General features: G+C 39.8%; 1 protein-coding gene across 1 annotated transcript; it reads left to right on the top strand.

Moving 5' to 3' along the window:
- Positions 1-13,554: 13,554 nt before the first annotated feature.
- LOC133830313 (probable glucan 1,3-beta-glucosidase A) lies at positions 13,555-15,990 on the top strand. The gene is made up of 8 exons (XM_062260276.1): positions 13,555-13,759; positions 13,959-14,078; positions 14,168-14,365; positions 14,452-14,607; positions 14,703-14,872; positions 14,972-15,121; positions 15,227-15,579; positions 15,662-15,990. Exons 1-8 carry the CDS (start codon positions 13,574-13,576, stop codon positions 15,841-15,843), a joined length of 1,515 nt encoding a protein of 504 aa, XP_062116260.1. The 5' UTR covers positions 13,555-13,573; the 3' UTR covers positions 15,844-15,990.
- Positions 15,991-20,035: the final 4,045 nt, after the last annotated feature.

Here is a 20,035-nt window from a genome sequence, read left to right as displayed (position 1 = left end):
TTACAACAAAACATCTACAACCACATCCTATGCAGAGGAAAATAATTTTTGAGCTTATCTAACAGCTCTGCTGAAATTCCTTGATTTGATGGTTCGTTGGACATTGTGAACCCTTGTTGTCTTACGAAGGACTTAAGAGTACACTTGTACTTAGCACCTTCCCAAGCTCTGTCTTGTACGTGCTTCCACACTGCCTGAATTTCTTCCAACATCCTGCTTGAGGAAATTGTATCTCTGAATACTTCGTACTTCCTCTTGCAACTTAGTAGTTCTCCTTCCCAGACCACATCTTGAATGCTCTTATTGACCGTCACACAGTGGTCCACTAAATTCTTGATACTCCATTCTGCAAAACGTTGCATCCTTATCCTTCGTACCTTTCTAATCCTTCTTGCTAGATTCCTTCATTAAGTCCTGTTCAAACGACCCTTAGGGACTCTAAGCACACAAACCATGCTATCTAATCTATTCACATAGATAAGACACTAAAACACATAAGGAAAATAGTCACAGAACCAAAACAACTTAAACAAAGCTTACAATGCAATAAGTCGAGCTTGTCTTCAGCGGCGATAGTACATATCAAGATAGTCTACAGGAAACAAAACCATTTCTTTGATACCAACTGTAACACCCCAGTTTCTTGAAGCGTTAACTTGACTTTTAACAAAATTAAAGTTTAAAATAAAAATACTATTTTATAAATAAAATCGTTCATAACACCACTCAAATGTTAAAAAGAATAAAACTTCAGAGTTTTGTAGTTTTCATAAATAAAATAAAATAAACAACTTAAAATCCAATCCATAAAACTAAAACATCATTCTAAAATAAATACTTAGTAAATTTCCAATGTAGGCCCAATCCCCTATGATCGTTAAATCCTTGACATGTACGCCCTCTGCCAAAGCTCTCCAACTTATTGTGTTGTGACCACTTCTTTGCCCTTACATGCAGCACAGAGTACCCATGAGCCAAAGCCCAGCAGGAAGAGCTGTGTAGGACATAATCCCCATAACCTTAACTAGGAACTTAAATAGATAAAAAGATAACAATAACAATAATATAACGTAAATCATAACTCATAAAAAGAAAACGTAGTCCAAATTGAGTTGGACGAGTATCGTATAATGTAAGCATGCATTTTCATCATATCATAAGCATGCATTTTTGAAATGTAGACATGCATTTTAAAAGTACGCATGCCAAACATTTATCACATACACATACACAAAACATAACCATAATTCACATAAGCTCATTAAACATAACATTCACTAACACAATTATGCATTAACATAAACATAGCTCATAAATAGTTTCTACCATAGAGTACTTCATGCATACACCCTACGTACAGGTGTCCATTCTATTTACCTGAAATCCAGCAATTAAGTTGATAAAACAACCCAAGTGTGATTTTGTTCAAGCGTCTCTAGCCAAAACCGATCAAAATCGATTAATACAAATATTAGTTCATGATTCTGACTCCAAAGTAATAACATCTAAACTTTTCTTAGGTTTTTGTACTGTAGATCTTTTCACAAGCTTTCCAACCATATAAAGAATGTCCAAATCTGACATCGGGGTCAAAAGTTATGGTCAAAATACAAAACCCAAAAATTATAATAGAAAATTGCATTTGAGTCGCGGCGCCCTCCCGAAGTCAGAGGACATTTCAGCCTAAATGAGATGCATTTGTGCCGCGGCGCTCATCACTTGAGTCACGGGGCCACTGCGAAAAAATACCTTGAAATTTCTGCGATTTCTCAACCCTTTCGGCTCTAAACATAGGGGACTCAAATTCTTGCCCCACAATAGCTATCCTAAGATGAATCTAACCCTCAGAACCCAGATATTAACATCTCTAAATCTATATGTTATCCCAAAATTTGAAAATGATGATGTGGCAATAGAAATGACAAGTGGCATGGAATAGTTGGGTGATCTGGCTTAGCAGTAGCCCAATACATCAGTGAAGAGTTTGGACTGCTTGAGAGAGGTCATGACCAAGCCAAGTGCACTCGAGGAGAGTACTTGGGCTAGGGTGTGCCTGGTCGAACTTTGGTCCAAGGACCACTCCAAAGAGGTGTGGTCGGACCTTGGTCCGAGGAGTATCCCCAAGAGGTCCGGTCGGACCTTGATCCGAGGAGAGCCAAGGGAAGTGTGGTCGGACCTTGGTCCGAGGAGTAGCCCCAAGAGGTCCAGTCGGACCTTGATCCGAGGAGAGCCAAGGAGGGTGTGGTCAGACTTTGGTCCGAGGAGCCCCAAGAAGTGTGATCGGACCTTGGTCCGAGGAGAGCCCCAAGTGGTGTGATCGGACCTTAGTCCGAGGAGAGCCAAGAGGTGTGTTCGGACCTTGGTCCAAGGAGACTCTAAGGGGTATGGTCCGTATGCATATGTCCAGCATGCAGCATGCGTGTGTTCAACCAGAAGACGATATTCATCAATCAAATGGACCAGACTACGTCAAATTCCCAGAAACGACTTCAACAAGAATCGGTCTGGGCACGCGCGGGAATCTCTCATCCTTCGCTCAAATTGAGGATTCTGTTGTATTTTGAATATTTTGTGTAATTTAAATATAATATGAGTAATAAAATATCCCGATCCTAGTGGGATATCAGTTTCTGATCCCAAGCCTATAAATAGAGGGTTAATGGGATCACAAAAGGATTTTTTTGGCAATTTTGAATTTTGGGTCTGAGTTTTCTAGAGAGTGAAAGTGTGTTTTCTTGAGAGAGAACTCTTTTGTATTCTGAGAATTTACACTGAAGAAACTCAGTTGACACTGGTTCATCTGATCTTGAGTGTAGATAAAGTAATCAAATCTCTAAGTGGATTAGGCTATTACCGACTGATCGGGGCTGAACCACTATAAAAATCTTGTGTGTTATTTACTTTTCTTGATTAAACTGTCTATGTCGTTTGAATTCTCTTGAAGGTTTGTCGTTTTTGGCGTTCTCACGTCGTTGGCTAAAAACACACTCAACACTATATTAGACATTCATCAACCCTGAAACAATAACAAAAATCTCTTAATTTTAAAAACTTAAATTGAAAATATCTTAAATAGAAGTTAAACACTTACAGATCAAGATCCAGCCACCAAAACTCAGACCCTTTCCACCTATGAGATTCCTAGCCCTTCAATAGCCCAGATTGGTGTTCTCCTTCTAACAACAAGCTTTTAAAAAAAATTCAGATCAAGAACGAGAGATTGTTGTTGGTCTATTTCCCCTTCAGTCTATCATCCAAAACGAGATCTGAAAATCATACTAAATCTAAACCTAATTTTCTTATTAATAGATTATTTAATCTCACTTAATTTGTATGAAACCAAATGACCTTTCTGTCCCCAACCTCAAATTTATTCTCAATAATCACGTAAGACCCTTATTGTAATTTCCAACCAAAACTAATAATTACGCTTCCCTCATAAAACCCATAATTCTACTTTGACCCCCAATACATAATTCCTATTACACTTTGGCCCCTAATACTTGAAGAAACACGTGTGTGTGGATTTCTTGACAAAACACATAAATGAACATACATCATAATTCATGCATATCATAATTCATATAATTAAACACATAATGTCATATAATTTACCATAATACCCTTACTATTAAAAGCGGATATTACACCACATTTATGTCAACTCAATAAAATAAGATGAAAAGCTAATAGATTGGGTAATTGTGATAAGTCTAGTTTATGGTAGTTTTAAAGTGTGTTTTAGTCTTAGTTTCGAGTCAAATTGTGAGTTTTGTACGGTATTATGCTTGTGTTTGTTTTGTTTTTAGGTTTTTGCTATGAATTTGCGAATGGAGAGGAAATGAGTGGATTTAATGATGAAAATGGTTATTTTGGGAGCTTTTGGCCATTTTGTGTGAATTTGGGAGAGCCGGGAATATTTGGATGACTCTGGTGCTAAACGAAGTGAAAAATGAGTGAAATCAAGAAATCTAGAACAAGGAGTCACGACTTGCCTTTACAAGTCGCGACTTGCATGAAGATAGAGGAAATTTGGTGAAGGGGACTAAGGACAGGCGGGTCGCGACTTGGTTTATCCAGTCGCGATGCCTGAGTTTCCAGAGGAGGAAGAAGAAATTGGTAGAAAAAGAGGCGGACCGCAACTCAGGAATAGGCAAGTTGCGACCCACCTCACTAAAATTTGAAAAAAAATAAAAGTGTTCAAATACATTTTTTAGGTCATTTGTTAAGGGGAGTTCTTGGATTCAAGATTAGAAGCTGCTTAGCATTATTGATCTATTTTTCTTCACTTTTCTCTTAGTTTTTAGTAGTTTGATTTTATGTTTCTGAACAATTAATTTATGATTTTAGTCATGTCTGATATGAACTAAACATCTATTCTAAGGTTCAATGTAGTCGCTTGGATCTTTGTTAATTTTCTATGAAGTTCATATAATTTCTTCTTCTTCTATCTTTTATCTATATTATTTGTGCTTAATGCGTGTGGATAATTGATCACTATTTACATGATTTATGATTTTGATTCGAGATCTGAGAGGGGAGAGTTGAATATTCTATAATCATATAGACACAAATTGCATATAGGACGACAATACCTATATGGTTTGTGTAGCGTTTAGGGTTTCTATGCTTCATGTCTGCTATATGTTAAAACTTATCACAAATATTTAGAAAATTTGCATATAGGTTGAGATCTTTTTATCTTGAAAAAGAATTAGGATTGTTTTAGTTAACCCGCTATTAGGATATAAATTAAAGAATTATATGCACTGATTAGTAAGATTAATAGGTTGAAAAGTTTATGAAGTTAATACCCTAGGTTTTTAATTATTGAATTAATCTTTATAATTCCATAGTTTATTTCAATTTTCAGTTTTAGGTTAAAAATCACTCTATGTTTGACAACTAAATGGAATGTTAGAATTGATTATCCATACTTGATTGATAGTCTTCGTGGGAAAGATTCTTATTTACTATATATATTACTTGAATCGATTGTTTATACTTGCACATTATATTTTTGCTATCAAATTGACACAATGGATTTTTACGTGGTTCGGCTGTTAACAAGGCCTAGTCTACGAGTAACTTGTATTGTAGAAAGCTTACTAGAATCACAAGCTTCTTAGGGTTTACGACTTGCGTAAATGATTATTTTTCTCCAAGGTAATTAGGAGTCCAAAAACTAGGGTTTCAGATCCTTACAAATGACCTCCTCATTACCTATTTATAGATGGCATGAGGGGAGATAGAGGGGCGGTCAGCCTTTATTACATTACATAATATTTATTCCCTCTTTCTTTGGAGAATATTCACAATAGAAAAAGTAATTTACACATGTAGCCCAGCCATATTCTTATCAGGGCGATCATCTAGCCTAAAATGTTGGTGGTCCTGAAATCCTAACAGAAAAGGAGCCTAGGATCACCTCCGAGAAAAGTGGTCCCCCTAAATCTTCGGTGTCTCGTGGGGTCGTTATGGAGAGTTCTCGACCTTCTGAGGAGTTGCAAAAAAAGAGTCTGACCTTGATACTCTCTCGAGGAGTCAGTTGTCGGAACCTTACGAAAGGATCTGAGGCCTCTCCTCGGGGACCTGAAAATTAGAAATCAACTCATGTGACGTCATGTCGTCTCTCTAAGAACTCTTTGGGAAACATACCTCGCTCACTGTCATGTGTCGTTAGGTGCTGACGTGGTCGCTAGGTGCCTAGAACATTTTCTCCCAAGTATCTAGTGTGCTTTGTACGGTGGAAACTTCTTGGTAGTTGACATGTTGAAAAAATAATTTGTTTGCTTAGTTAGTAACTTCATGCTTAGCGGGACACATGTCGGGCATGGGAGTCACCTCAGAAATTGCGACTGCCTTAAATGCTGAGATGCATGGGGCTTGTTCAGTGGTCGGATCTCTGTGAGTGCATTAAATGTTGGGGACACATGTCACCTTCTGAATGATTGGGACTCTGCAACTTCCCATGCTAGTCTGTCCCAAGGAATAGACTGTCAACTCAACGGGAGTCTTGAGATGATACCTTTCTCTGTGAACCGTCAGATGGTACTTGAGTACCTGCGATTATGATCCGACCGTTGATTCAAATTTAACAAAAAACCCTATTTAAAGATGGGATGTCTTCATTTTCCCTCCACATCAGAAATATTTAGCCCTATTTTTCTCTGTCGGGTTACAAGCTTTCTTCCATTATTTCTGCCGAAGAAATTGCACTGTTCTTGCTCAATGTTCGCTCTAGACATCGATTTATTCGAGTAAGGACCACCTACCAAACCTACCGGCACTTTTTATCACATAAGTCTTCTTCTCTTGGGTTTTCCTTTTCTTTAACGTTTTGAGCATTATTTAGGGTTCAGAGATGCCTTATGCCTAGCAATTATTTGATAGATATTTGTGATTTCTGGAGTTGGGGGTTTTTGGGGTTTGCCTCCCCCATTTTGGGTTTCTTTCTCTTTTATTCTCACGAGAAATGTCCTTTCTTTTTGTTAATCGAGATAACTTGGTGTGGTTTTCTTTGGCCAAGTACTTAACTGCTTGTTTTTGCTTCAAATGTCCCATGGCCCTAAACTCGAAGAGTTTCATTCACAAAGGTATCATTCTTTTGACTCTAGATTTCTATCAATAATTTACGACGAGCCAGAGAAACCAGTTGTCGATTAGTCTCATTTGTCAAAAAATCTTCCCTTGCAAAGGGAGAGTTGGGAGTGAGAAGACTTAGCCATTTCAAGAGAAACCACACGTAGCAAATTCAGAGAACTATGCAAAGGAAGGCATCAAGGGTTCATAGAATGTACCCAAACCATCTTGAAAATAGGTCTACCTTCTTTGTCAAGTGGAATCACCGTGGCACTTCCTGGATTGATGACTCAAGTTCTACCTTTCTGAGCAAGTCATTCGAGTGCCTTGCCTCCCAAGGGGCCCATGCTAGATCCTCGAAGTCCCCTCCGTGGCCCACTCATTTTGAATAAGAGAATATCATCTCCAAGCTGACCTTTATGTATGTGCTTGGAGCTATCGAGGAGACTTACAGGGTCTCCTCCAACCATATCATTAACAAAACTTCCGACATGTTAGAAAGAGCCTATTGTTCTTACAACAAGTTCTCGGCATGGAGCCAGGCTCATCTTGAAGCCATGGTCACCCTTCCACTCCACCAATACTTCATCGATTTTTTAGAGTGGATACGAATCTCTCCCGTCCAACTCATCTCAAACACCTATCGATTACTGGCGACGTTCTATATTTTGTGTAAGGAGAAGAACAGGGTTCTCTCGAGCCCCAAAGAGTTCCACTACCACTTCCAACTAAAGGCGACCCCCAAGAAAGGCAGTTGGGAGGAAGATGGATTCTATCAACTAACCAAGTGGGCTCCACCCTACCGAACCTTTCACCACAATGAAAACAAACCATAGGAATCCAAAAATAAATTCTTCTTCTCAACGGCCTTTGACAAACGCAACAACCATTGACTCTGTTTGGCCTTCAACACAGTCGGTAAGTAATTGAGCCTCCCTATCCTTCTTATTCATCGCTATGCCAAACTTTACTTATTTCATACTTCAACTTTGTCTTTCATAGGTCAATATTCGAGGCCCAACCAGAAAGACGATTGCATGGTTAGAGCTCAAACTATTCATGCCCTTTCTCACAAAGAGAGGGATATTCTATTGTTAATCACCACTGTTCAGCTAAGGGAATCAGAACTGATTTGCGCTGAGAAAAGTGTTGATCTTCAACCCGTGTCGAAGAGAGATGCGCATATTCCCTATGATAGTGGTTGATGAGCCTCTTGTGTTGGATGCACCAGGCCTGGGGCCTTTTGAGGAAGACATTCACGAGGCTGCCGAGACCTCTATGCAATTTCCTCTGATGACTGCCTAAGAGGAGGCATTCAACCTTGGAGCAGTGGTTCTTGAGGGAAACCCTCTTGAGCCTCAAATTAAGTGAGAGATGAAGTCGATGAGGCATTCGAGGTAATCTATGCCCAACGCGCTACTCGACGCCTATGTACTTTGAGACGGTTCGAAGCTAAAAAATCATGGTGAAGATATTTCTATCCTTGTTCCCCAGACTGTTAATGAGGGTCAGACTCTGGGCATTCCACTTTTATGCCTACTTTACGTTGATATGGGTATGTCAACCACCACTGGTTGTGGGAACAATACTCTGACTATCTCAATCGAGTCGATGAGGTAGTTCATCACCACCATTCTGGAGATCTCGTAGGAACAGCTGCAGTCGTCCAGCTTACAGCCATGCGGAGGCGAGGATTTGATGAGTATAGAACCAATGCGGGCCTGGACTTGAACCAACTTCTCGATGCCATGAATAGAATGGTTAAGGAGTTGGAGGTCCCTAATGGTGGGATGATGAACCATTAACTATACTGTTTTATATTTTGCTTGTCTTTTGCTTCATCCTTTTCTGACTAACCCTTTCCTTCTGTTGTGTTTCAGGCCAGGTGGACTTCACCTGCCTAGTAGTTGAGATGAGAAAGGTAGCCCTAAAGGCCCAAAAGAGGAATTAGGCCACTGGCGAGACCTCGGGGGCCCAGAAGAAGGCCAAAATCTCAACCTCCAGTGTCCCTCCAGTCGCTCGGGCTGAGAAGCTCTCACTCTCTAGTTGCAAGATTCCTCCTTCCACGACAAACTCAATCCCAATAATGGGGCATCGTTAGGATGCGACCGCGCCTTCACCACTATGCTTGGTTGAAATAGGGAAGCTTCCGACAGCCCAAAAGGCCTTTGAGAGCGTAGCACAATGAGGGAAAGTCATTGTCAAGGAGTCGGCGCCCTCACTGGAGGCCTCGCTGGGACGTGCCCCCACGGCGGGGGCACCAAGCACTGACACTCCCAAGCCTGGGCAACATGTCGCGGAGGCCTCGACCCATGCTAGCTTCAAGGAATATCTTTGCAACCTTGGCAAGGAGGTTGCCCCCCTGTCTGCTGGGCTGCTCGTGATAATGGGGAGCATACGGCCTCGACGATGGGTCCAACTAAGGGAGTAGAACATAGCCCATCTCTCCCAGAGCCAGTCGATGACCTCGGTTCTAGTAAGCTGCACCTGGTTTATATTGTGTTTTGTTTTCTAATTTTAATGTTCTGGTTATTGACTTTATCTACCCTTGACCTTTGCAGATGGCCCTCCTCACTATTCAACAGAGTGAGGTCATGAAGAGATTGATGTGGAATACTCAACGTCTTCACGAGGTGCTCCAAAATTACACTGCCCTTCTGAATAAGGTCGGGGAGGAGCTGGCCAAACTCAAGGGTGACGGTGCTCTCCCACCCGAGGAGGCGAAGAAATTGGCTCAGTTCCTCTTAGAGGAGACAGCTCGGCAAGAGACGGCCGAGAAGGAGCTTCCGGAGGCTTAGGCCAGGGTTATGTCCCTAGAGAAGGATAAAGCAGACCTCATCCACCAAGAGACAACACTGAATGTGTGGATCAATGCCCAGGTTTCTTGGGTGGCTTAATTCATTGAGGAAAGCCAGGCAGAACTCATGAAATATCGCGATCAATCCAACTCGATCGCTATGGATGCTATTTTCAACATCTGGCTCTGCAACCCTGACTTGGACTTAAGCTTCCTAGGAGATGACGAAGCTTATGTCGAGGTCTTTGTGAGGATCACATGAAGGCCGAGGAGGCTGGAGTAAACAACATCCTGGCAACCCCCGAACCCACTGGCACTAAGAATGTCGTCATCGTGGCTGTCGAGCTGCCCCCCGGGTCCTCAGAGGCTCCTGTAAGTGGTGATGGACTAGCCCTGCGGTAGTATTTATTCCTCTGTGTATTTATCTCTTTTGTAAATGTATATATATTTTTGTTGTAGGTCTTCGGGCTTTTGGAGTTTAGACATACTGCTCTTACTCCCGAGCCTTCTGTACCAAAATTAACATGCAATATATGTAGTATTTTACATGTGTATTATTATTTTTTTAACTTAGTAGACTTATTTCTTCCACACACAATTTTGGCACTGAGTCTTCACAGTGCTCTCAAGCTCCCTTAGCATAGGTTAATATCTTTATAGTTCGACTAAGTCTGGGTATTGGGCATTCTTGTGCCAGTTCATTTTATGTGTCTAAACGACCCATTAGTGTTACAACTTTTGTCACATCTAACTTAGCTAGGTTTTTCCCTTGCATGTGCGAATAGAGCCTTTGTGCAAATTTTGAGTTTTTGTGTACCTACTTGTTTGACACTAAGGCCTCGGGATGCACTTAGGTCTCGCGGTACACTTACTCAAAATTTTAAGCTTTAGTCAATTCTTTTCTCAACTCTAAGGTACCCTTTTCAAGTTCCTCTTATTAGATTTGACTTAAGTATTCAAAGCTTTGGATCGTTGCCTTTCGCGTTGACTTCGGGTCCTAAGACACTGTAGTCGCGGGTAGACGGTGGTCGGAGACCATTTTCAATATCTAGCACGCCTATTGTCTGTACTAGGATTCAAAATTTTCTAAGGCACCCCTTTCAGTTTCCTTTTGACTAAATTTCGCTTAGGTCTCGTCTGCTTGAACTATCGCTTCCGAGTGATTCGAGCCATACTCATCTGCCCCCCAAGTGACTGGAGATTAACAATCTTTAGTCATTTGTAATGGGTGTTAGGGCGAGTCACATATGGTGCCATTATTGACGTGTAATTTAAGCCAATATTTCCTTAAATACTTCAGATCGTGTTTTAGGACTACACAATTTTCATTTACTCATTGTTCATTACTTAATAAAACATTAAACAGTAAGAAACAGGAAAGACATTTTGCTGAAAATATCACTAGTAATATCGGCGAAGGTGCTCGGCATTCCAGGCATGTGGAATCAATTCTCCATTTAGTTTGGCCAACTTGTATGTTCCTCGCCTGATGACTTCCTCAACCTGATACAGTCCTTCCGAGTTGGGTCCCAGCAATCCCACTCCTAGATCCTTTGTAGCCAAAAACACTCACCTAAGGACAAGGTCTCCTACCGAGAACTTCTGATCCTTCACCTTGGAGTTGAAGTATCGCACGGCCTTCTACAGTATGAAGCGACCCGGAGCTGGGGCATCTCACAGTATTCTTCGACCATGTCTAACGACTCTTGAAGTAGCTCATTGTCAGTCATCAGGTCGTAGGTGGTGCGTCAATGAGTGGGAATAGCTACCTCCACTAGGAGCATGGCCTCGCACCTGTATACCATGGAGAAAGGTGTGTGTTCGGTTGACGTCTGAGCAGTAGTTTGATAGGCCCAAAGTACCTGGGGTAACTCTCAGGTCCATGCCCCCTTCGCCTATTCCAACCTTTTCTTTGGAAATGTTTTTAGCGCACTACTACAAAAATTAAAACATTTACAAAAGTTTAACACTGAATTAAAAGAAACAAAAGAGAACTAATTCAACAAATAACGAATTAGGGAATTGAATCTGCCCTTCTATCCACTCTACAATGTCATTAATGCAAAATTTCACAACCACACTTCTTATTAAGATAACAAGTTTACAAAAGCATTTTATATTTAGAGTAAGATAAATAAAATTTGACCTAAATATGAATTATCTATATTTCTATGATAAACTCACATATAGGAAATATTAAGATCAAAAACTCAAAAACTACATAAATTATATTGATACTCTTATTCAATATTAGATTCTATGTCCGATCAATTATAGCATGTTTGAATCTCACTTTTTAGCTTTTGAATCAAACTCATATGGATTATGTAAAAGATGGAAAATCAATCACATATAACATACACAAATTGAAAGGATCTTAAAGAAGAAGAAGGAAACATAAACTTTGCATTAAATCATAGTAAAGTTTCAAGAGATTCAATTAAAATTAGTGCATCAACATGACTATAGAATCCATAAAAGCATAATTTAACATGAAATAAAGATCAAGAAGAAGAAAAGAACTCTAGATTCGATACAATCTTCACCACAATGACCCCCAAAGCGTTCTCCCTTGTTTTCTCTGCTAAAAAACTTCTTCTAATCGCACTCAGTCATCTTTTATTAAGATCCCTAATGACTTTTTATGAAAAGACATTTTCACCACTCTCAAAATGCTCGTTTGCGAAATTTGTACAAACAAAAGCATAGGGGTGCTAGTTTGGTGGCGTTGGTGCACTATTCAAATCGTAAAAACATGCTCCCTGGAACTCTGCAACGCAGGGCGCTGCATTAGAATGCTGAAGCGCTTGTGAATGTCTTACATAGCGCAGGGGCGCAAGGAATGTAGCGTTGGGGCGCTACATCCTAAGCCAAAACTTTTTTCTGAAGCTCCGTAGCACTGAGGTGCTACCACATAGCGTTGGTGCACTACAATAAATATCTTCAATCTTCAGTGAACTTTCAAAAATCGCTCCAGAAAGTCTACACACGACCCGTCAACAACCCTCAAGACCACGATCACCTCAAACTGACCAAATTCAACATTCTTCGAACAAATTTCTTCTCATTTCACTCTATCTCATAAATTAGACCAATAAAACCTTAAACAAGAAGAAACCAGCATAATTCTGTACAAAACAAACTCAATTACCTCGAACCTTACCTAAAAAAACACATTAAAGCGAGTCAAAACCTCGCTTATGAGGGAGGAAATAAGTTTTTGGACAAATGTCTATTTATTTGTAGCTTTTGCAATTGAGTTGTAATACTTATTTTATCTATCATCTTGTCTATTGTATTATTTTATCTAGAGTTATATTTGGTTTCATCATTTCCATTTGAATATATTATTTCTCTAACACTTTATAATACAAACAGCAACAGCAAGTATTGGGTGAATCAAGTAGACATATGCAATGAATACATATTTCACCAATGCATACTAAGAAAGTGACAACCAACAATATCATTATAAATTTATTAATTTGTCCAGTAAGCACAGCTGCGATCCACAACCGTTCAAAGTTTCTTCCACTATAAGTCATATAGAGGTAACTCTAGTCTCTACTTTTGAACTATATTGTTCTCTTAGAAATGGGTTATGGCAAAGACCACTCTGCATGATTAACTTAAGCCTTACTTAGCCACCAACTAACTAATTATAAAAACAATAAAAGGATTAGTTACCTAACCCTACCTAATTTCTTTTATTATTGTTATTAATTTAAAGTTTAAACCAAGCTGTAAACCTGAATTTTAGGACAAGAAAGTAAATGTAAAATAAGAAAAAAGGTGATATATTTTAAATTAAATTTAATGTAATTTTGGAGTATATACAAGTTTTACAAATTAAAAAAAAAATTCTCTAACAAATTTTTTCTCAAAAAAAAAGAAAGTTTTACGGCATTTCCTTTCCCAAATAATTAACATGCAAAATTAAGTCAAGAGAAAGGAATATTACCAACGAAAAACACAGGGGACTTCAATTTTGATATAATCGTGTAGAACTAGACCTCCCTAACCTTCCTCTGTTTTACTTTTGACTTTTTAGTATAAGTCAATGTTAAGAAGATTCATATAATGTGAATGAATGACATTCCAAACGTATGGCTTACGTAGTTTTCTCTTGATATTTATATATATAGCCATACGTGGAAGAGAAGTTTTTCAAGTTGAAAAAAATAGAGTAGCAAAATGGGCAAGTCTATTTTTTTTAACCTTGTATTGAGCTTCCTCTTTCTCTGTTGTTATTTCTCTCTAACCCCTGCCCAAAATGCAATTCAATTGCCATTAAAGGCTGTAAATCTAGGAAATTGGCTTGTTATAGAGGGGTGGATGAAACGTTCTCTCTTTGATGACATACCCAACAAAGATCTTTTGGTACAAACTTAACCAAACTCTACTTATTTCGATTGATGTTTTATTTTTATTTTCAAATTTGGTCTCCCATTATGTGACCCCCTCACATGAAAACTTTTGACTTATATCAAACTTTATTTTGTTTTCTTTACCTCCAAACACTTTACTTTCCCATTTCTATCAATATTGGTCTCAGCAATTTTTTTTTTTTTGTGGGTAGGATGGAACTCAAGTGCAATTTAAGTCTACAAAGCTGCAAAAGTATCTCTGCTCAGAAAATGGGGGAGGAACCACTGTTGTTGCTAACCGAGACTCTGCTTCTGGTTGGGAAACATTTCGTGTAAGTTATTTTTATAAAATTACACTAATAAACACATTCTCTAATATACATTAATTCTTATGATTGATATAATACGTACGGTGCTGCAGCTGTGGAGAAACGACGAGTCGTCTTTCAATTTCAGAGTGTTTAACAAGCAGTTTATGGGATTGGAGAATCAAGGCCAAGGAAACACACTTGTAGCAGTCTCAAACGACCCCGGTCATTCTGAAACTTTTCAGCTTATAAGGAATGAAGGTGATCCTAATCGAGTGCGCATAAGAACATCCAATGGTTTATTCCTCCAGGTAATTCTTTTTTGACCTCATTTATATAAATATATATATATGTGTGTGTGTGTGCGTGAATTGTTTGTACATTGTAACTATACTAGGCACAACCAGATAGCCCGGTGACAGCAGATTATGAAGGGTCAAGCTGGGATGACAGTGATCCATCAGTTTTTGAGATGACAATCGTATCTGGGATCCAAGGTGAATACCAAATATCAAATGGGTATGGCCCAGAAAGAGCTTCTCAAGTATTACAGGCAAGATTTCCTAATAATGTTACTTTTCATTCATTTCTCAATTTCATTCATATGTTTTGAATTATGTTTTTGAGTGTGATTATTATAATTATCAGGATCATAGGAGTACATACATCACGGAAGATGATTTTAGATTCATGTCATCCAACGGTTTAAATGCTGTGAGGGTTCCAGTTGGATGGTGGATAGCCCATGATCCAACACCACCACAACCCTTTGTTGGTGGCTCATTGAAAGCTTTGGATAACGCTTTTCAATGGGCACAGTGAGTAGAAGCTATTAATTTACTCTATTTGACTTGGTCGCTTTGCCAGAGCCGGATTGATTATTCAACCAATTAAACTGGTGATTTCGGTGCATGCAGGAATTATGGGATGAAAGTCATCATTGATCTTCATGCAGTGCAAGGCTCACAAAATGGAAACGAACACAGCGGAACTAGAGATGGATTTCAAGAATGGGGAGATGCCTACATACAAGACACAGCTTCAGTCATAGACTTTTTAGCAGCAAGGTTTTTTTTTTCTTTCCTAAGTATACAATGGAGACAGAAGCTAACACAAAAAGATTTCTTTTTCTTTAAAAATAATTACAACGATTTTGTTTCGTGTTGGAGCAGATATGCTGATAATCCGAATCTAGCAGCAATCGGGTTGATGAACGAGCCAATGTCACCGGGTGTGACACTGGACACCCTGATTAGATATTACCAATTAGGATACAACGCAGTGCGAAAGCACACACCGAGTGCGTACGTGATTTTGTCAAATCGTTTGGGACCCGCCGACTCAAAGGAGCTGCTATCGTTTGCTGGAGGCCTTAGCAATGTAGCGATCGATGTACATTACTACAACCTATATTCTGACTCATTTAGAACCATGAATGTTCAACAAAACATCGATTTCGTCTACAACCAAAGGTCTTCTGATCTCCGCGCTGTCACTACCACCAATGGCCCGCTTTCTTTTGTTGGTACGTTCGTATACCTTAATTATTAGTTTTGATGATATTTTCTTATGCTATTTGATTTGAAAACATGTATGTATGTACGTAGGGGAATGGTGTGGTGAATTTGCAATGCAAGGAGCGTCAAAGGAAGACTACCAAAGATTTGGGAAAGCTCAACTAGATGTATATGGACGTGCCACCTTCGGATGGGCTTATTGGGCTTACAAGTGTGATTCTAACTATTGGAGTCTCAAGTGGATGATCGAGAATAACTATATAAAGCTGTAGAGATAAATGTGATTTATAGTTTATTATATCTCTTATAATGTATGGTTAGACTATGAATAATACTTGAAATCTGGTGTAGGCTTAAGCCCGAATTCTGATCTAACCGTATCTGCAATCTAAGGATTTTACTATTATTATAGTTGTCAATTATTTGAGTGTCTCACTATAATAAAATAGGAGCTTAATGGCTATATGGGGAAGACATTGTAGACATTCAATATCTCCCCCTATTGGGAGATTTGTTGGAGTCATTATAAGCGGCCCTACGATGACTCTTATTAGGAGACTTTGTAGACATTCAACGTCTTCCTATGAGAATCATCGTAAAATGTAAAAAAGTAACCTACGATGACTCCTAGGGAGAGACGTTGAATGTTTACAAAGTCTCTCATAAGAGTCATCATAAGGTATTCCATTTAAAAATATATAAAATTAATTATTTAATATTTTCAATATATTAATTAATAAAATGAAACTTAATAAACTTATTAATTAAATAAATATATTATATTTACATATAATGTTTTGCTAATTTTCATTTTGCCAAAATAGATTTTTATACAATTCTAAAAAAAAAATTCATACAATCTGAAAAGAAAACTCACATCAACACTAACATCAAACCAAAAACCACAAGAACAACAAAAACTCAGTTTATCAACACCAACATTCAGATCTAATTAAAAAACAAAAATACATACAAAGAGTTGTACAAAATATATGTAGAAAATATTTAAAATAAAAGAATATGAACAAAAAATTCAGAGAACAAAATTGTTGAGCTCTTGAGGCTTCGACAACGTTGGGCTTGCAACTTTGAAGGGCGGCGACATTGGGCAGCTGCGGCGATGAGGGAGGTGTGGTGACGAGGGAGGCGGCATCAAGGGAGCTAGGTCGAGATGAAGGAGACAACATTGAGGGAGGCACGAGGATGAAGGAGGTGACATCGAGGGAGGTTGCGCGTCTTGGGAGGCAGTCGGCGTCGATTAGAAGAGAAAGAGAAGAGAAAGGGAGAGAGAGAGAAGACAAGGGGAGAAAGAGAGAAGAGAAGAAGATTAATGTTCTTTTTTTTTGTGTGTTAGAGATGAACGGTTTTGAGAGAGAAATTAAAAGAGAGATAAATATGGAGAGAGAAGTTAGGGTTTGAATGGAATAGAAAAAGGCAACTAATTAGGTTTTGTAAAGTTATTTAATTTTTTATCAATTTATTCATTTTTTAAAATAAAATAATTAAGGAAATGAATAGTGTAACGCCCTGATTAGCGAAGACCATTACACTGTGTATTTTAAATAGTGCTTAACTCGCTAAATGAGTTATTAGGCTATAAACATGCATCTAAGTGTTATTAATGGGCCAAGGTAAAAATATCTATCAAAAGGAATGGATATTTTATTAAAAACAATAAACTGTACATGGGATCACATAATAGTGTTTACAAAGTTGTTTACAGTTGAAAATGGTCATTATGATTCAAAAGTTACAATCCGCCGACCTGAGCGGCAAAAATAGGGTTAAACCCTAGTTCCCATGAAAAACCTTGGCCATGGTGGTCACCTAAGATCTCAACTCAAGGTTGGGTAAGCTTTTCCTTCCCTTTACCTGCACCACATAGCACCCGTGAGCCAAGCGCTTTAGTTTTCTTCGACCATAGGGTCGGGCGAGCGTGTAACGCTCTATTGATTAGATCTATTCATATCGACCAGCGCTTAATGCACTATTGCCGCTCTTGACTCATAAGTCAGTGCCGTACGACCAATGCTCAGCACTATTGTCGTTCCGGACTGATAAGTCAAAGCTTTACGACTAGTGCTCAGCACTATTGTTGTTTCTGACTGATAAGTCAGTTCATTTCTCAAGTAAACAATGCAATCAAGCATTCATAATGTAACAGATATCCATATATAGAGCACTCAACATGATTCATCAATAATCATGTATGTCACATAGTGGGTGCAGTTTTCTTACCTCGTGTTTGAGCGTAAAATAAATTGAGAACGACCCTTGAGCACGATCTTGACTTTCAGCCCTTTAGCGGTAACCTAATCATAACCAAATAATAAATCTCATCAATAATGAGTAATTAAAGGTTCCCGGACCAAGTCCCAACCCCCGGGACCTCGAATTCTACCAAACCGAGTAGTAGATTTGATCCCGAGCCTTAAGGTTTGAAAACCCGCTCTTAAAACCAAACCCGGCCAAAAAGAACCAGGTGGGCCGCGACCTACCCCCAAGGTCTGCGGCGTGACTCCCAAACAGACAGCCCCCCTATTTGGGGGCCAGGGGCAGGCCGCGACTTGGCCTTGAGGATTGCGGCACGCTAGCTAGACAAAGCCTCATCTTTGTGTGGGGTTCGCTCAAGTCGCGGCGCCCTAGAACACAGCTGCGACTTGACCCCGCGAAACCAACACCCCTGTTTTTCCTCAGCTCAAAACTCACCACAACAACACTTCCAATCAATCCCAAAATTAAAACCAAAACTCAACACAACATTACCACCAAGCTAGCAATAAAACCCAAACTTTAGAACCCTCAAAACACTACCAAAAACCAATTCCATAATCAAATTGCCATGCTTATAAACAACATAAAAACAGAGGAAAAACTTCAAAGTTCAATCTTAGAATCATTACCTCAATCACTGAATTATCCCTAAGCTTCACCCAATCAAGAACCTAGCCCCAAACTTAGCTTCAATTCCCTTAAACTTAGCTTCAAAAATCAAACCGAGAGAGAGAGGGGGGAAGAATGGTTGAGAGAGAGAGAGGGAGAGAGAAAGAGAGAGAGAAATAGCCATGCTTTTCCTGCTGCCTTTGGTTCATTCTATAGCTTTCCCCCCTTGGTCAAGTCTCTCTCATTTAAACCTAAAATGACTAAAATGCCCCTAGGGCCAACCTTCCCTCTCACAGCCACCCAAGGGCAGTTTGGTCATTTGTCACCTACCCCGTTAATCATAATTAACATCTCATGATTCCCATCGCTTTTAATATCCTCAAATAATTACAAAATCATTTCCCATGACCCGCTCAATCCCGGTAATGTACTAAGTACCAAATTACCCCTAGGTTCACCCTAAGCCCGGTAATTAACCACGTTATGACTAAACTGTTAACTTGCTTCCTAAGATCGTCTCATGTCGAGTAGCTCAAATATAATCACATAATAATGTGATCTCACCCATATATCACATACATGCACATAAATATACAAATATGCCATTGTTGATGGTGAGAACTCGTCCACTAAGTTGAGTTGGAAAAAATTATCAAGTAAAGATAGTCAATAAAAAAGCTGTAGAAATTTAAGTAATAACTCAAGAACAATGACAGAACAAAAATGGAGAAATCAATCTTTCATTCACTCTCAAGCACTTGCTACAGTAAATTTTCCAACCACCCCTCAGGTGGAGTTAGAGTTCATTTTATAGTAGGCTCTAATGGCCCTGGGTACATGGTGGTCCAGGAGACCAAGGGGTACATAAGTACTCTGTCAAGAAAGTGGTTTCAGAGGTTATGGTCGTGCATCCAGTACAGGGGCAGGCGTCAGGAGGATGTCTCCACTACTTTTCCGTACCCATGTCAGAGGAGTGGTCACAGACATAGTGGCGCAGGCGGTAGTGGTGTCGACTCTGACTCCTGGCCGTAGACGTACGGGCCATAACTCCTATCCTAGCATTCCCACTCCCCCACAGGTATGGTTGTCCGTACTTCGACATACAAGGTCTTAAGGGCCGTACCCATTACTAGATCATAGAAGTATGTTCCATTTGACTCGTACCCGAACCTCTAAGCATTGGGGTCTCAAGGTATTGGGAATGGGACACTTGGTGCATGTAATGGTCGTGACGTGAGGCGAGGCTCTCGGGTCCTTGTCATGTGATGCCTGAAGCACCCCGAGGTCACCCACGAGCATAGGTGATAGGCATGTGGCCTCAACAGATGTTTAAGGGTGCCAGGCGAGACGCCTTCCTCGGGAGCCCCTTGGTGGCGCGGCTCCCTTGATGCGTGGCCTCACTCGCGTGGCCTCTTGGTAGCGTGGCTCTCATGCCACTTAGACTTTGATGGCCATGGCGTGGCTCCTGCCCCTTCACGAGGCCTCCCTCGCGTAGCCTCTTCCAAGCTGCGCACGAGCCCCTTCGCGAGGCCTCCTCCGCATGGCCTCCTCCGCATGGCCTCTTGATGGCGCGGTCGAGCG

This window comes from Humulus lupulus, chromosome 1 (genome assembly GCF_963169125.1).
Source record: "Humulus lupulus chromosome 1, drHumLupu1.1, whole genome shotgun sequence".
Classification (NCBI taxonomy): Eukaryota; Viridiplantae; Streptophyta; class Magnoliopsida; order Rosales; family Cannabaceae; genus Humulus; species Humulus lupulus.
This window is presented reverse-complemented; position numbering and strand designations above follow the sequence as displayed.

Coding starts and splice junctions, on each gene's coding strand:
- LOC133830313 (XM_062260276.1), top strand. CDS start 13,574: ATGGGCAAGTCTATTTTTTTTAACCTTGTATTGAGCTTCCTCTTTCTC. Junction 13,760..13,958: donor TACCCAACAAAGATCTTTTG/GTACAAACTTAA, acceptor TTTTGTGGGTAG/GATGGAACTCAAGTGCAATT. Junction 15,580..15,661: donor TGGCCCGCTTTCTTTTGTTG/GTACGTTCGTAT, acceptor GTATGTACGTAG/GGGAATGGTGTGGTGAATTT.